Source organism: Lissotriton vulgaris, chromosome 1_1 (genome assembly GCF_964263255.1).
Source record: "Lissotriton vulgaris chromosome 1_1, aLisVul1.2, whole genome shotgun sequence".
Taxonomy (NCBI): Eukaryota; Metazoa; Chordata; class Amphibia; order Caudata; family Salamandridae; genus Lissotriton; species Lissotriton vulgaris.
Genome location: NC_141685.1, coordinates 1121595066 through 1121608092, shown reverse-complemented (window position 1 = coordinate 1121608092; position 13027 = coordinate 1121595066). Strand labels below are relative to the sequence as shown.

The window sequence follows — 13027 nt, the reverse complement described above, 5'->3', positions numbered from 1 at the left end:
GCCCAAATTTTAGGAGTCATTCCTACTCAGAGTCGAAAATCAACTATCTGTTATCTGCTACACTGGAGTGCTCTGTGACAGTTTTTAGCCAGACCTTTTCCTCTGAGTGAGACTGTGCTATCCACTCACTTTTATTTATTATTTTTCAGTAAGAGATTTAAACAGTTTTGGGAAGTGGCAACCTCTTGGATTAGTAATTTTAACATATAGTTAGTTGCCTAAAAAATCTGAACCACTCACTTTTTCATCAGGCCCCACCTTCCAGAGTGAAACTAGAAGATTATGTTGTTTCTCCTTCCACATATAACAAACTGGCATTCTAGGCATTTTTAATGAGCTTTTTTAATCCCATGTCATTATAAGTACACAGTATTTTATACAAAAGCTTAATCAGTGGAGGTCAACACACAGTATCTCTTGACACCTAAAATAATGGAAAACATCAGCGTTAACAATCCTGGTGCGATTTGTGGGGCAAAATGCTGCATAGTTTGAGCTTTGCAATTTAGAACACTGTAAATGTGATATTCTCACATTATTCCTAAACCTGGTGCTATGAGGAGGTAGTACCACACCGGGTGGTATTTGTATTTATTGAGTGCAGTTTCATCTCCTAAAATAAGGGACTCACAGAATGAGGTCGATTGTTTCCATTTATTGAAGGGAACCTAGGTAAGTATTTGCCTGGAAGGGATGTTTCTACCTCGTAATTCCTCTTAATCATGTAATTTCCATTCTCAAGTACCTTGAAATATGTGCCATTCTTTAATTTCATAGTAAAAATGATCAGGTCTCTAGAGTACAATTTCAATCTTTCCTTGGAGTGGAGGCATGGAGTTATTTCCATCGCCTTATTTAGGGGTCGATTAGGATCGCGGACGGACTTGCGTCCGTCCGCGACCCCAGAGCAGGAGGGAACCTCAGCATGGCATGCGGAGTTCCCTCCTGTGCAATTAGGATGTGACCGCAAGGGTTGCGGTCACATCCTCTATTTTTAACATTGCCGCGGGTGCAGCTTCAAGCTGCACCCGCGGCAATGTTAAAAATGCACACATTGCATTTGCATGCAGAAAGAGGCAGGCACCGCGCGGTGCCTGCCGCTTTCTGCATGCAACTGCAGGGGGGTACCATAGGTACCCCCCATGTGCACCCCCCACCCCCCTTCACCTAGGGGGCCCGCAACGGGCCCCCGCAGTGAAGTTCCGTATGCTTTTCCGCGGCGGAAAACCCGCCGCGGAAAAGCATACTTTACTGGCCATCCTAATATGGTGGACGGTGTCTTCCAGACACCGTCACCATATTAGAGCTTTTCCGCCGCGGTTGTAATCCGACCGTGGCGGAAAAGCTGCGGACGGAAACCAGGACCCACCAGCCATCCTAATCTGGCGGTGGTCTTTGGTCAGTCCGCTGCGGATTTTCCGCATCCTCGGGGCCGGCGGTGGCTTCCGCCGGCCACGAGGATGCGGAAAATCCGCAATCATAATGACCCCCATAGTGCATGGTTGAATAGGGCACCTTGTTGCAATGTGAAGCATGTGTCATACATGAGATTCTGAGCAATGTGCCATTTAGTATGCACTAACGCAGCACTTAGGCCTGCTAGTGCAAATGTTAAGAAAAACTGGAGGGGATATTAGCACTTTCATGCAATGTCAAATGGAGCACTGTTAACAGCCTCAATGTGGTTCCAGTGGGCAGTTGTCAGCCCCTAAAATCAGTCTTTCTATATGTTTTTCCAAATAGTGGTGACTGCTTAAGCCCACTCCGATTACTAGGCAGTAGCTCGTGTAGCTGCAGTATCTCTCAAAATACCCATAGGTAGGTATTGTTACAAATTGTGTGTCAGGCATTTGGGAGCTAGTCATTGGTTCCTACTGTTGGGTAGGGGTTGCAAAGACCAAATCGACTTTGTGGTGAAACGAGAAGTCCACTGATAATGTTCGAACAGCTCAAGCATGGTAAAAGATTTTGAAGCCAGAATGGTACTGAAAGCAGGTGTGTGACTTTGAGGTGGGGGGGGGGAGAACGTTTGGGGTGTGACAACCCCTAAATAAAAGCATTCTTGGCTTGGTAGTTGGGACTGGGAGTCCCGAGGCGGGTCTACCATCTCTGTGTCCCTTTTTCGCACCCTGAGCTGAGAATAAAAAACAAAACAAAGGCCTTTGTTATAAACGCTGAATTTCAAAATGTGAAACTAGATAACCTGGAATCAATACCGGCATTCCTGCTTGTTCAAATTGTGTGATTCTAGGCAAATATTTTATTTCACAGAGCCTCCTTTTTCTTTATTATCACATATGAGCACAATTTAAATAATTGAGTTCTGGGTTGCGCTGTAGAAATACCTCTTATATTTGAGTTAACAGTCTGCAAAGTTGCTTCATCTATATGAAGAATCTAGGCCAAGCTTCGGGTTTACATGACCACTGACTTGCCTCCTAGTTCACCCATGGCATTGCCGTTGGGGGACAACCTGTGAATGTTTCTAAAAACGATCACTTTTAGTAACTGTCTGTCTTTGCAGTGATATGATCTGATGTACTAAAGTGAAAGGTTTCTGTATCTTCAAGAAATACACTTTTTTTGAATTTTGAAAGGGATTCTATAATTTGTTTGCATTAGGATTGCAGCACGATATACATACCAAATGTTTTTATGACTCGGCTCATGCACGTTCTCTTACAGCCAAGCCATACTCTTGACTCAGCTCTGGGTAGCCCACTCTATTATTTTGCCTGCCTGCTCTCCTCTATGCGTGACTCAGAAGTAGTACATGAGACCATCAGTCACGTGATAAAATGTTTTGTCAAATGGGAGGACTAGAAACATGGAAACCTGCCCACAAGCACATATTTTACAACTCTACCATCAGGGTTTCTTGCAGCAGAGAAGAAGCGTGTGTACAATGAAAATGCTTTCAAAATAAGCGATCCCATGACAGAGACTCCAGATTCTTGTGTTGTGCATGACTGCAGTCATGAGTTAGCAGGGGGAACTACCAGACCCGAGTTGAACAGCCAGTGGTGTAGCTTCAGAGGGGCTGTTTGGGGTGTGATTAGGATTGTGACACTCTCTAATGCATGCTTGATTTGGTATTTGGGCCTGGGGGTCCTCAGTCGGGTCTGCCATGTCTTGTCAGTTTTTCTCTGTACTCATTTCACTAAAATGTTTTGACTTGTTCATTTTTTGGATCAGGAGCTTAACTATATACACTGTCCAGCTTGCCAAAAAGCAGTAAATCTTCATCTAATGACCTACTCCTTGAATGGGTGGAAGTTTACTACTTTTTAGAATTCACAATCATTGGCAGTAGTAGGCTTGTGCCAGTCTCACGTTTCCAGGCATGCTCCTGGAAATCAAACACCCAAAAGGTGATCTGATGAATGCTGGAAATAGCCTTAGCACTGGCAATCTTTTGGAGTAGCATTCTAACCAGCGTTTTTAACTCACTGCTCCACTCTAGACTAAGGTCCACCTAATGTAAATCAGTACTGACCCTGTTACTCGTGGAAACAGTCCATCCCAAAGCGTCATCATCTCAGCCCACCACACTTCAGTCTGTTGCTTTTTTTGCCTGGAAATTTGAGATTCACACTCCCCTGAATCTCACTGACTAAGCTATGCCCCTGACTGAAAGGGTAGGATGTCTAGGGCACTGATGCAGTAATACCAGCAGAGCCTTAGATAGGGATGGGTTTACATTTGGCAAGTATTTAACGGTATATTATTGATCCTGTCAGTTGTGGGTGTTTGGCCCTTCTGCAAGTGCAGATGGTGTTTGGTGGCTTTCAGCTCTTGCTATGAGAACTACTAGTATGCAGTGGCATAGCTAGACATTTTGTCGCTTGTGGCGGTCTCTGCTGCAGCTGCCCTGCGAAGGCCACAGGTAAGAGCAGGGGGCTGAGGCTGCCCCCAAAACTCATGCCACCCGGGGTGGACCGCCCCCCACTTGCTACGCCACTGCTAGTCTGCAATCACAGATAAACACTGGATACCAGATCAGGATGGACAACATATAATACTGCTATTCAAGAAAGCATCTGAAGGGACAATCCTTGGTTCTGATGAGAAATTTGTTGTAGATGGGGTGTTTTCTAGTCCCAAGACCGATATGTTGGAGATAGATGTTTAAGTGTGAACTCGCCAGTTACTGGACTGATTTTGAGTGTGAGGGCGTAGTTTGAGCAAAACTGCAGTGAACTAAGGACTTCAGTAAAATCTGACAAGACGGCAGCAGAGGTATTGGATTTTCCATTTTGGGGTAATGACAGTCCTTGGAGCAAAGCTGGGCGCCTTCTAAAATGGCTTCGGGGCTTCGTGAATCTCAGTGACATTTGAAGCAAGATATGTGATGCGGATGACATTACCATAGCACATAATCTTCCATTGGCATTGCATCACAGCACTCTTGGTACTCTGGGGATGCATTTACAAAGTGTTTGAGGTTTCAATCACAGACTGGACCTTGATTCAGGTTGTGAAGGTGTGATTTTAGTAATGTGCACTGGTGTGTTCTTATTTTAGGTGAATATGTCGTCTTCCATGAGCTGTGGGTGAATATGTTGTGCTTTGATTGGTGAGACCAGAGAACTGTATCCAATCGCATACAGATCTTCTAGGATGGTATGAATACCAATTGCCTGGCAGAAGTACCTGTCTGAAAGACAACTCTTGGCAGCAATTGATGCAGGGGTTACTAGCTGCCATTTAATGACACTGCCGGGCTTTGCTTTATAATTAGCACATCCAGCTCTGATTTCTACCGTAGTGCAGCTTTTGGAATTAAATGTCTCTGTCTTTCATCCCATTATATCCATATAACCTGCCTTCACTCTACGACATACGGAATGACTCTGTGTCACTCTAATTGCACCGGCTATTTTCGTGCTCTTGAGTGTTTTTTAGGCTCACGCCCGCAGCGAGCACCACTTTCCCAAGAAACAAGCACGTCTACTGCCACTTTCACTTATACTATAATCAGTGCTTTAAACACAAACTTAGAAGTGCCGGCACTTACTACCCGTAGTATCTGTTGGCTCCCTAGAAATGCCGGTTCTCACCCATTAAATGCATTGCAGCAGAGCCGAGATGTGCAGCTACTCGCACTTTTAAATTAAATAAGTCGGTACCGGACAGTACCTGTCTATTTAAAGCACTGACTATAATGGGTCTGAAAACATAAGGAATGTTTACAAACTTAAAAAGGAATAATAATTTGTGAGGTGCAGTGTGACTATTTTCTGCCCAATAAAAAGATTTAATACTAAAAAGGAATAATAACTACCCCAGGATGTTAAAGAAATGTAAAGAAGCATGCATTCGTTTTCGGATTGTTGGAAGAGTATAACAAACATGGGGGCACATTTATGTTATGTTATGTTATGTTATTTGGATTTTTTAAGCGCACAGCTGCCCCAGCTAAGGGGCGTCCCGGCGCTGTAACTGGAAAAGGTAACATAACTAATAACACAGAAAAAGTAGGAAGTGATTAATAAGACAGAGGAAAGAAATAGGTTTTGACAGCTTTCCTGAAAGCAAGAAGGTCATCCAAAGAGCGAATGTAGGCAGGAAGTACGTTCCATAGTTTAGAGGCCAAGACCGTAAACGATCCGCCACCCAATCTACATTTTTGAAATCGGGGGACAAGTGCCAGATTTTGGCCAGCAGAACGAAGGCTGCGCGAAGGGTTGTACGAGGACAAAAGGTGCTGAAGGATGATAGGGGTGTTAGATTTAAGAATTTTGAACGCAAAGCAGAGGGCCTTGAACTCTATGCGCCTGATTTCTGGCAGCCAGTGCAGATTGAAAATTGTGCTACGGGCTGAGCAGAAGCGTGGCAGGCCCACCAGGGCCCTAGCTGCCGCATTCTGCAGCCGTTGAAGTCGCAAGACTTCCGCCTGGTTGGCGCCCAAGAACAGTGAGCTCGCGTAATCGAGCCTCGATAGTACGCTAGCTTGGATCACCATCTGGCGGGTGGGGGCACCAAAAAATTTGAGGATAGGCCTCAAGCCACGCAAAATGCCCAAGCACATGGATGCCACCTTCTTAGTGTGGAACGAGAAGGTTAGTTTGGAATCCAACCAGACGCCAAGATTTTTTAGTTCGGAGACAGGTTTTGGGGGGGGGTCCGAGCTCCTTAGGCCACCAGCTAGCACCCCACAGATCAGGATGTTTCCCCAGCACCATCACCTCAGTTTTGAGGGCGTTGAGTTGTAAACAATTGGACGTAAGCCAACTAGCAACGGCCCTCAAACCATCCGCAAAGTTCGATGCCAGTTGGTCAGAGTCCCCGTTAAGAGCCACCGCCAACTGGGTATCATCGGCGTATGATACCATAGTGAGACCCCAACTCTTCGCAACCTCCGCCAAAGGTTGAACGTAGAGGTTGAAGAGAGTGGGGCTCAACGCCGAGCCCTGCGGGACTCCTTGAGTGATGGCATGGGGCTTGGATCTGAACGGTGGCACTACAACCTGAAAGGATCGTTCCGAAATAAACGATTGAAACCAATCCAACGCCCTGCCTGAAATACCAGCCTCACCAAGCCTTCGAGTAAGAATGGTGTGAGATACAGTGTCAAAGGCGGCACTGAGGTCCAAGAGGACCAGTGCCACCGTTTGACCTGCATCTAGTACAGAGCGGAGATGTTCAACCATAAATAGAAGTGCAGTCTCTGTACTATGTCCAGATCTAAAACCATTCTGTGTAGGATCTAGAAGATGTGCAGATTCCAGATGGTTTGTTAAGATGTTATTCACATGGGCCTCTGTCATTTTTGCCACCCAGGGAAGGAGGGAGATGGGTCGATAACTCTCCGGCTTCAACGGATCCAATCCAGGCTTCTTTATGATGGGCATGACGCAGGCAGCCTTCCAACTAGGTGGAACTGAACCGATGGTAAGGGATTGCTCCACCAGATGGCGGATAGGAGGAAGACAAAAGGACGCCGAGTCCATAAACTGGGCAGGTCTCAAAGGGTCATCCGGTGAGCCAGACTTGACCTTGGCCGCTAGGAGATTAAACTCCTGCTCCGATGGTATAGAGAGAGAGGCCAAGCACTGAGAAGTACGCAATGTCAAGGTCGTACTGTCAGGGTCAGCTTTACAAGCCCCTATCGCCACAGGAACGTCACTTTCGTAGGCCTCACCTTATTTACAAGGCAGGGTTAAGCCACTTAATGTGGTTTAACCCTGCCTTGTAAATGAGGCACCCTTTCACGTTGTGTTTAGCATGAGAGGGGAGGGCAGTGTGTGTTGCGGTGGGTGTTCCACCGCAACACCCATTGATTTTGATGCTGCCCCTTATTTACAAGGGCAGCGTAAATAGAAGGCAGCACCAAAATTAAGACCCGGGAAAACCTGGTTTTAAACAGGCGAAACAAGGACAAATGCTTTATTTCTCCTAATTTTTGCTGTTTCCATGTGTGCTGCGTTGTGCAGCACAGATGAAAACAGCAAAAGGTCAATGATTGTTTATGTGCAGGAAGGTACCCCTTCTTGCACATAAACAATCATTTAAAAAATGCAGTTTTGCAACTTCTATGTGTGCTGCACTAAGCAGCACACATAAAAGTTACAAAGCGGCATTTAAAGATTGTTTATGTGCAGGAAGGGGTACCTTCCTGCACATAAACAATCTTCCCCTCAACACAGGCACCCTTGTACTATGGTGCAAGGGTGCCTGCGTTGGCGCTTGGCAGATAAAGTTAGCACCAGCGCAGAGGTAAAAGCAGGGCTGCATCATATTCTAGTCAATATGGTGCAGCCCTGTGTTTCTAAAGTGACGCAGCGTGTTGTTAGCCTTCTTGGCTTCAGGATACGCTTTGACACTTTATTGTAAATATGCACCTTGATTTCTCATAATGTTATCGCTTCTGCAGTCAGTCAATCAATCAGGGAATTGTAAGCTCGCTACTGACCCGTGAGGGTCTCAAGGTGCTGTGGGGTGGGAGGGGAGTAATCTGCTCCGTTCGGTTGAAGAGCCAGGTCTTGAGTGTTTTCCTGAAGATGTTCAGAGAGGGGGCACGTCTGATGTGGACCGGGAGCTTGTTCCAGGTCTTGGCCGCGATGTAGGAGAAGGCCCTTCCGCCCGTTCTGGCTCTGCAGATGCGTGGGGTTTTGGCAAGGGCAAGGTCAGCGGATCGGAGGTTTCTCTTGGGTATTTGGAAGGAGATTCTCTCATTGAGTTATTGGGGTCCGATGTTGTGGAGGCATTTGTATGTGTGGGTAAGTATCTGAAAGGTTATTCTATTCTTGACGGGGAGCCAGTGGAGATCTTGCGGGTGTTGGGTGATGTGCTGCTACCGAGGGATGCTGAGGACGAGTCTGGCTGCAGTGTTTAGTATGGTCTGCAATTTGCAGAGTAGAGACTTGTTGATTCCGATGTAGAGGGCGTTTCCGTAGTCTAGTCTGCTGGTTATGAGTGTGTGGGTGACGGTTTTTCTTGGTTTGGGGGGGATCCATTTGAAGGTCTTGCAAAGAATGCAAAGGGTGTTAAAACAGGTGGAGGCGACGGCGTTGACCTAGAGGGTCATGGAAAGGGAGGAGTCGATTCAAGCCCCATAATACCATCTTTCTAATGTATGACACAATGCTAATAGGCATTGTGTAGGGGTGTGGGATCATCGCACTGACCTTAATTCTATTTCTGTGCCTCCAGGGGGATCGTGAACGTGGTCACCTCCACCAACCTGCTCACGGACACCAAGAACGTGCAGTTGGTACTGGACCCCAGCCTGCAGCTGCTGAGCCGGAAGCAGCGGAAGCTGATCCGCCAGAACCCCGGCATCCTGCACAGCGTCAGCAGTGGCCTCCAGTCCGCCATGAAGGAGTGCAAGTGGCAATTCCGCAGCCGTCGATGGAACTGCCCAACCACTGGGGGCCACAACATTTTTGGCAAAATAGTCAATAAAGGTAGGTCAGACTGTACAGACTAATCCATTAAAGGTTCTCTGTCCTCATGGATAAATTCAATTTCAGCATATATTTTAACAAAAAGTAAAATCATAATTAACAATGTTTTTTAACTATAATACGTGTTATAGGCTGCTAAAGCCAAATCTGAGCTATCACAGGGAACTTAAACCAGGACATTTAAGATAAGGTGAAAATATATTGTGCATGTTATTTGATAATACCACAGCTAATGCACTCTCGCAAGAAGTAAGAAATGTGCATATTGGTTGGAAAGCTATGCAGGACTCCGACTGGAAAATTAGCCTTTTAGACAATGGACACATAGGTACAGCAAAACCAGATTAGCACAAGACTGGCATGAACATGAGACTGCAGTGGCGGCAAATATTTTTCTAAATAATATAATTATTAAAGATTTTTTTTAAACATAAAAAAATAACAACAATCAAAAACATAAACAACACTAGCAAAAGGTTTTTGAATGCCACTCAAATCCTAGTAACGATAGGAAAAGTGTTGGAATTTGATGAGGTTAGATTTAATATTTCCACATTAATCTAAGCAACAGTGGGAAAAGTGCTGGACTTTGGAGGGAGTAGATTTTTTATTCCCACTCCAACATAAGCAAAAGCCGGGAAAATGGTAGACTTTGCAGGGCTTAGATTTACTATTCCCACTCCCAATATAAGTAACAGTAGGGAAAGTGTATGACTTTGGTGGGGTTAGATTTATTATTTCCACTCCCATTTAAGCAACAGTAGGAAAAGTTTTCAACTTTGGAGGGGTTACATTTTCTATTCCCACTTCAACATAGGCAAAAGCAGGGACGGTGTTGGCCTTTGGAGAGGTTAGATTTATGAATCCCACTCAAATCAAATCTAAGCAACAATTGTAAAAGTGTTGGACTTTAGTAGGGTTAGATTGATTATTTCCGCTACAATATAAGCAACAGTAGAAAAAGAGTTGGACTTTGGAGGGGTTAGACTTATTATTCCTACTTCAATCTAATCAAACGCAGGGAAAGTATTGGAATTTGAGACATTTAATTTACTAATCCCACCAAATCTAAGCAACAATAGAGAAAGTGTTGGGTTCTATAGGGGTTACGTTTTTTATTTACTCTCCAATCTAAGCAACATCAGGGAACATCTTCAACTTTGTAGGGGTTAGATTTACTATTCCAACTCCATCATAACCAAAAGAAGGTAAAATGTTGGATTTAGGAAATGTTAGATATACCATCCCAATTCCTAATAATGAAAAAAAACATTAGGGTACACAACATACAATTATTAAAATATATTCAAAATAAGAAATATACGCTTTATAAATAAATACCATTTAATAATACAAAATTTAACAAACAAAAATCAACTAAAAAAATTAAATAAATTCACTTCCTTCCCTAATAATCAAAAAAGGCACAACTTCCCCCACAAGTTTATTTTAAAATAAAACAGTAATAACAATAAAATAATAAATAGTGCAACATTAAAATAGTCAACCAATTCAAAACTTTATTTTGCATTTGATTAAATGCATAAATGTACTTAGATAAAAAACGTTCATATGATCGTTCTACGAACCACGAGATACAAGTACAATTACAGTGCAGTTCAGGATAAAATGCAAATTAAAATTAAGCTGTAAATGAATAAAACCATTAGCCCAAATTTCATGTGCTGAGTCAATAAAATTAAATACGAGAAATTGACAATACATGGGGATAAAAACAAAAATTAGAAACAGAGTTTATTGCGATCAGTAGACAATTAATAAATCCATATTTGCTGGATGCAGATCTGGCCGAGGTTACGAACTTAGCACATTAGCTAATAAACATTTAGTTGGTTCATAGGTACAAAATGTGACTGCAACTTTAGCTGGCATTAAAAACTTGACTCAGTGGACACTTAAAATAGTCATTAAATTAAACAAATACAATTAAAACCAACATTAAACATAAAAAACAAACTTTACAAAGTTTACCAATCACCTATCAATAAATTACCAATTAAATAAAAGACAACAAATGATTTATACAACAAATAATCAGTTAAATAATGTGCATAATTAATTACTAATTAAATATTTAATTAACAGTAAAAATGAAATTTGTAAAAAAAATATTATTTACATAACTTGCCACCCTATTCCCCTACAAACCCAACAACCCAGTACTAAAGTATAAATTAGTAATGAAACTATAGAAAAATAAAATCTACATTAAAAATCACAAAATAATTTAAATAATTAAAATAACAAACAATCAATTTTACATTATTAATTACCAATGAGATATATAATTAACATAACAAATAAATGTTTTATAATTTAAATAACTTCTCAACCAATTCCCCTACAAACCCAATCACCCATTATTAAATAATAAATTACTAATTGAATATATAAAACTGTAATTAGACATTACAAATTACAAACTACACAAAAAATGTAAAACAATTATATTAATACCACTAGGGCCTAAAATGTACATAATAACACATATATATATATTAATTAATTAAAAAACAGTATTCATTAAAACGTTCTTAAAGTAAACAATATTTTTTACACTATTTTTAAACAATATTATATACATAAAAGAACGATTTTCATACCTTCTATATTCTGATCCTCTGTAGTGTTGACAGTGTATTCATGCAACTCGATATTTTTGAAACAAGAATCTTGTCATTCACTGCCATACTTTTTTGTTTATCAAAAGGAAATTCCTAAAGTGAGCGTTTGTTTTTTGTTGGAAAACAAAAATATTGTGGCCATGACTCGATAGGAGTTTCTCACAGCCTGGGGTCATTATTCCAACTTCCTGTTAGGAACTGCTTTGCTTCCCTGTTGGTCTCAAACAACAAAAAATGCTATCTATCCTCAGTAAGGCAATAGTCTGACGTTCACTGACCAACGACCCAATGTCAGCTGGGCTGTCGTTCAAAGGCTTTCATCTGTGAAGTCAGCAGCGGCTCCACAGGCAGAAACACAGTGGTTCCTCCAACTCTAAATAGAGTACGAGAACAGCAAGTTTGGCAGACGGGGTACTCCATCATCTTTGTGATATGGCACCCTGAGCGCCAAATTCTAAATAAGCCTGTAAGTAAATTAGCAGAGATGTGTGTGAGTCTCAGAACTGGAAGAGCAGGATTGAATGGATCAGGACTGAGGTGCATTTGAAGAGATGGTCATGGGTCTTGATATTTAGTACAGGATGCCACATATAAATACTGAAGCACATTGGCTGAGTTGTGTGGAGGCCTGGACACTTTGAAGAGAATGCTGCTAGACAGAACAGGACAGAGTTGGATTGGCAGAGATGAGAGCAGGTTGTGTACTTAGCATATTATGCAGCCTGCTGGATCAGAGGTGCATTGGCAGAGAGCTATCTGATGGTCTCAGTATTAAGAGGATGCTGCAGGTCATGTCTGAAGCGCATTGGCAGCGTGGTGTATTGGTCTTAATACTTTGAGGATGCTACAGGTTTCTTTTTTAGAAACTTTGGAAACAACTTGTGGGTCTCTATACTTACCAGAGGATGCTGCATGTTAGGGTCAGAGTGCATTGCCAGAGATGGCTGTGGGTTTCCATACATAACAGAGGATGCTGCTGGTCATGGCTGAGGGCATAGAGGATGCTGAAGATAAGAAGAGAGGTGCACTGGCAAAGATGAGGTTGGGTTTTCACAGCAAAAGATCCTGCAGGTCAGGACAGAGGTGCACTGGAAGAGATGAGGATGGGAGCAGTGCCAGATATATTTATGAGCCTCAATGGGTGGTGAAGGGTGCAGCAGATCACTTCTGAGTTGCACTGGCAGAGAAGAGAAAGAGCCTCTATACTCAGCAGAGGATGATCAGATCAGTAGTGAGGGATTTTGTGGAAGCACATGGGCCTCCATACTCTGCAGGGGTGCATTGCAGAGATGGAGGGAGTCTCTATAATTAGCATAAGATGCTGCGGGTGCATTGGCAGAAGGGCAACTGCAGATGTATGTGAGTATCAGTACTTTGGAGGTGCTGAAGATCCGGACAGAGTTAACCATTAGATATGAGGGTGGGTCTCAATGCATAGCGAGGGTGCTACAGGTCAGGACTTAGGTGACTTGG

General features: G+C 42.9%; 1 protein-coding gene across 1 annotated transcript in view; it reads left to right on the top strand.

Annotated features, from left to right (window-relative positions):
* The window catches only part of WNT1 (Wnt family member 1), an 85258-nt gene that overhangs the window by 59479 nt on the left and 12752 nt on the right, over positions 1 to 13027 (top strand). Inside the window, exon 2 of the mRNA XM_086936479.1 lies at positions 8656 to 8909. Coding sequence (XP_086792605.1) covers positions 8656 to 8909 — 254 coding nt within the window. The remainder of the gene's footprint in view (positions 1 to 8655; positions 8910 to 13027) is intronic.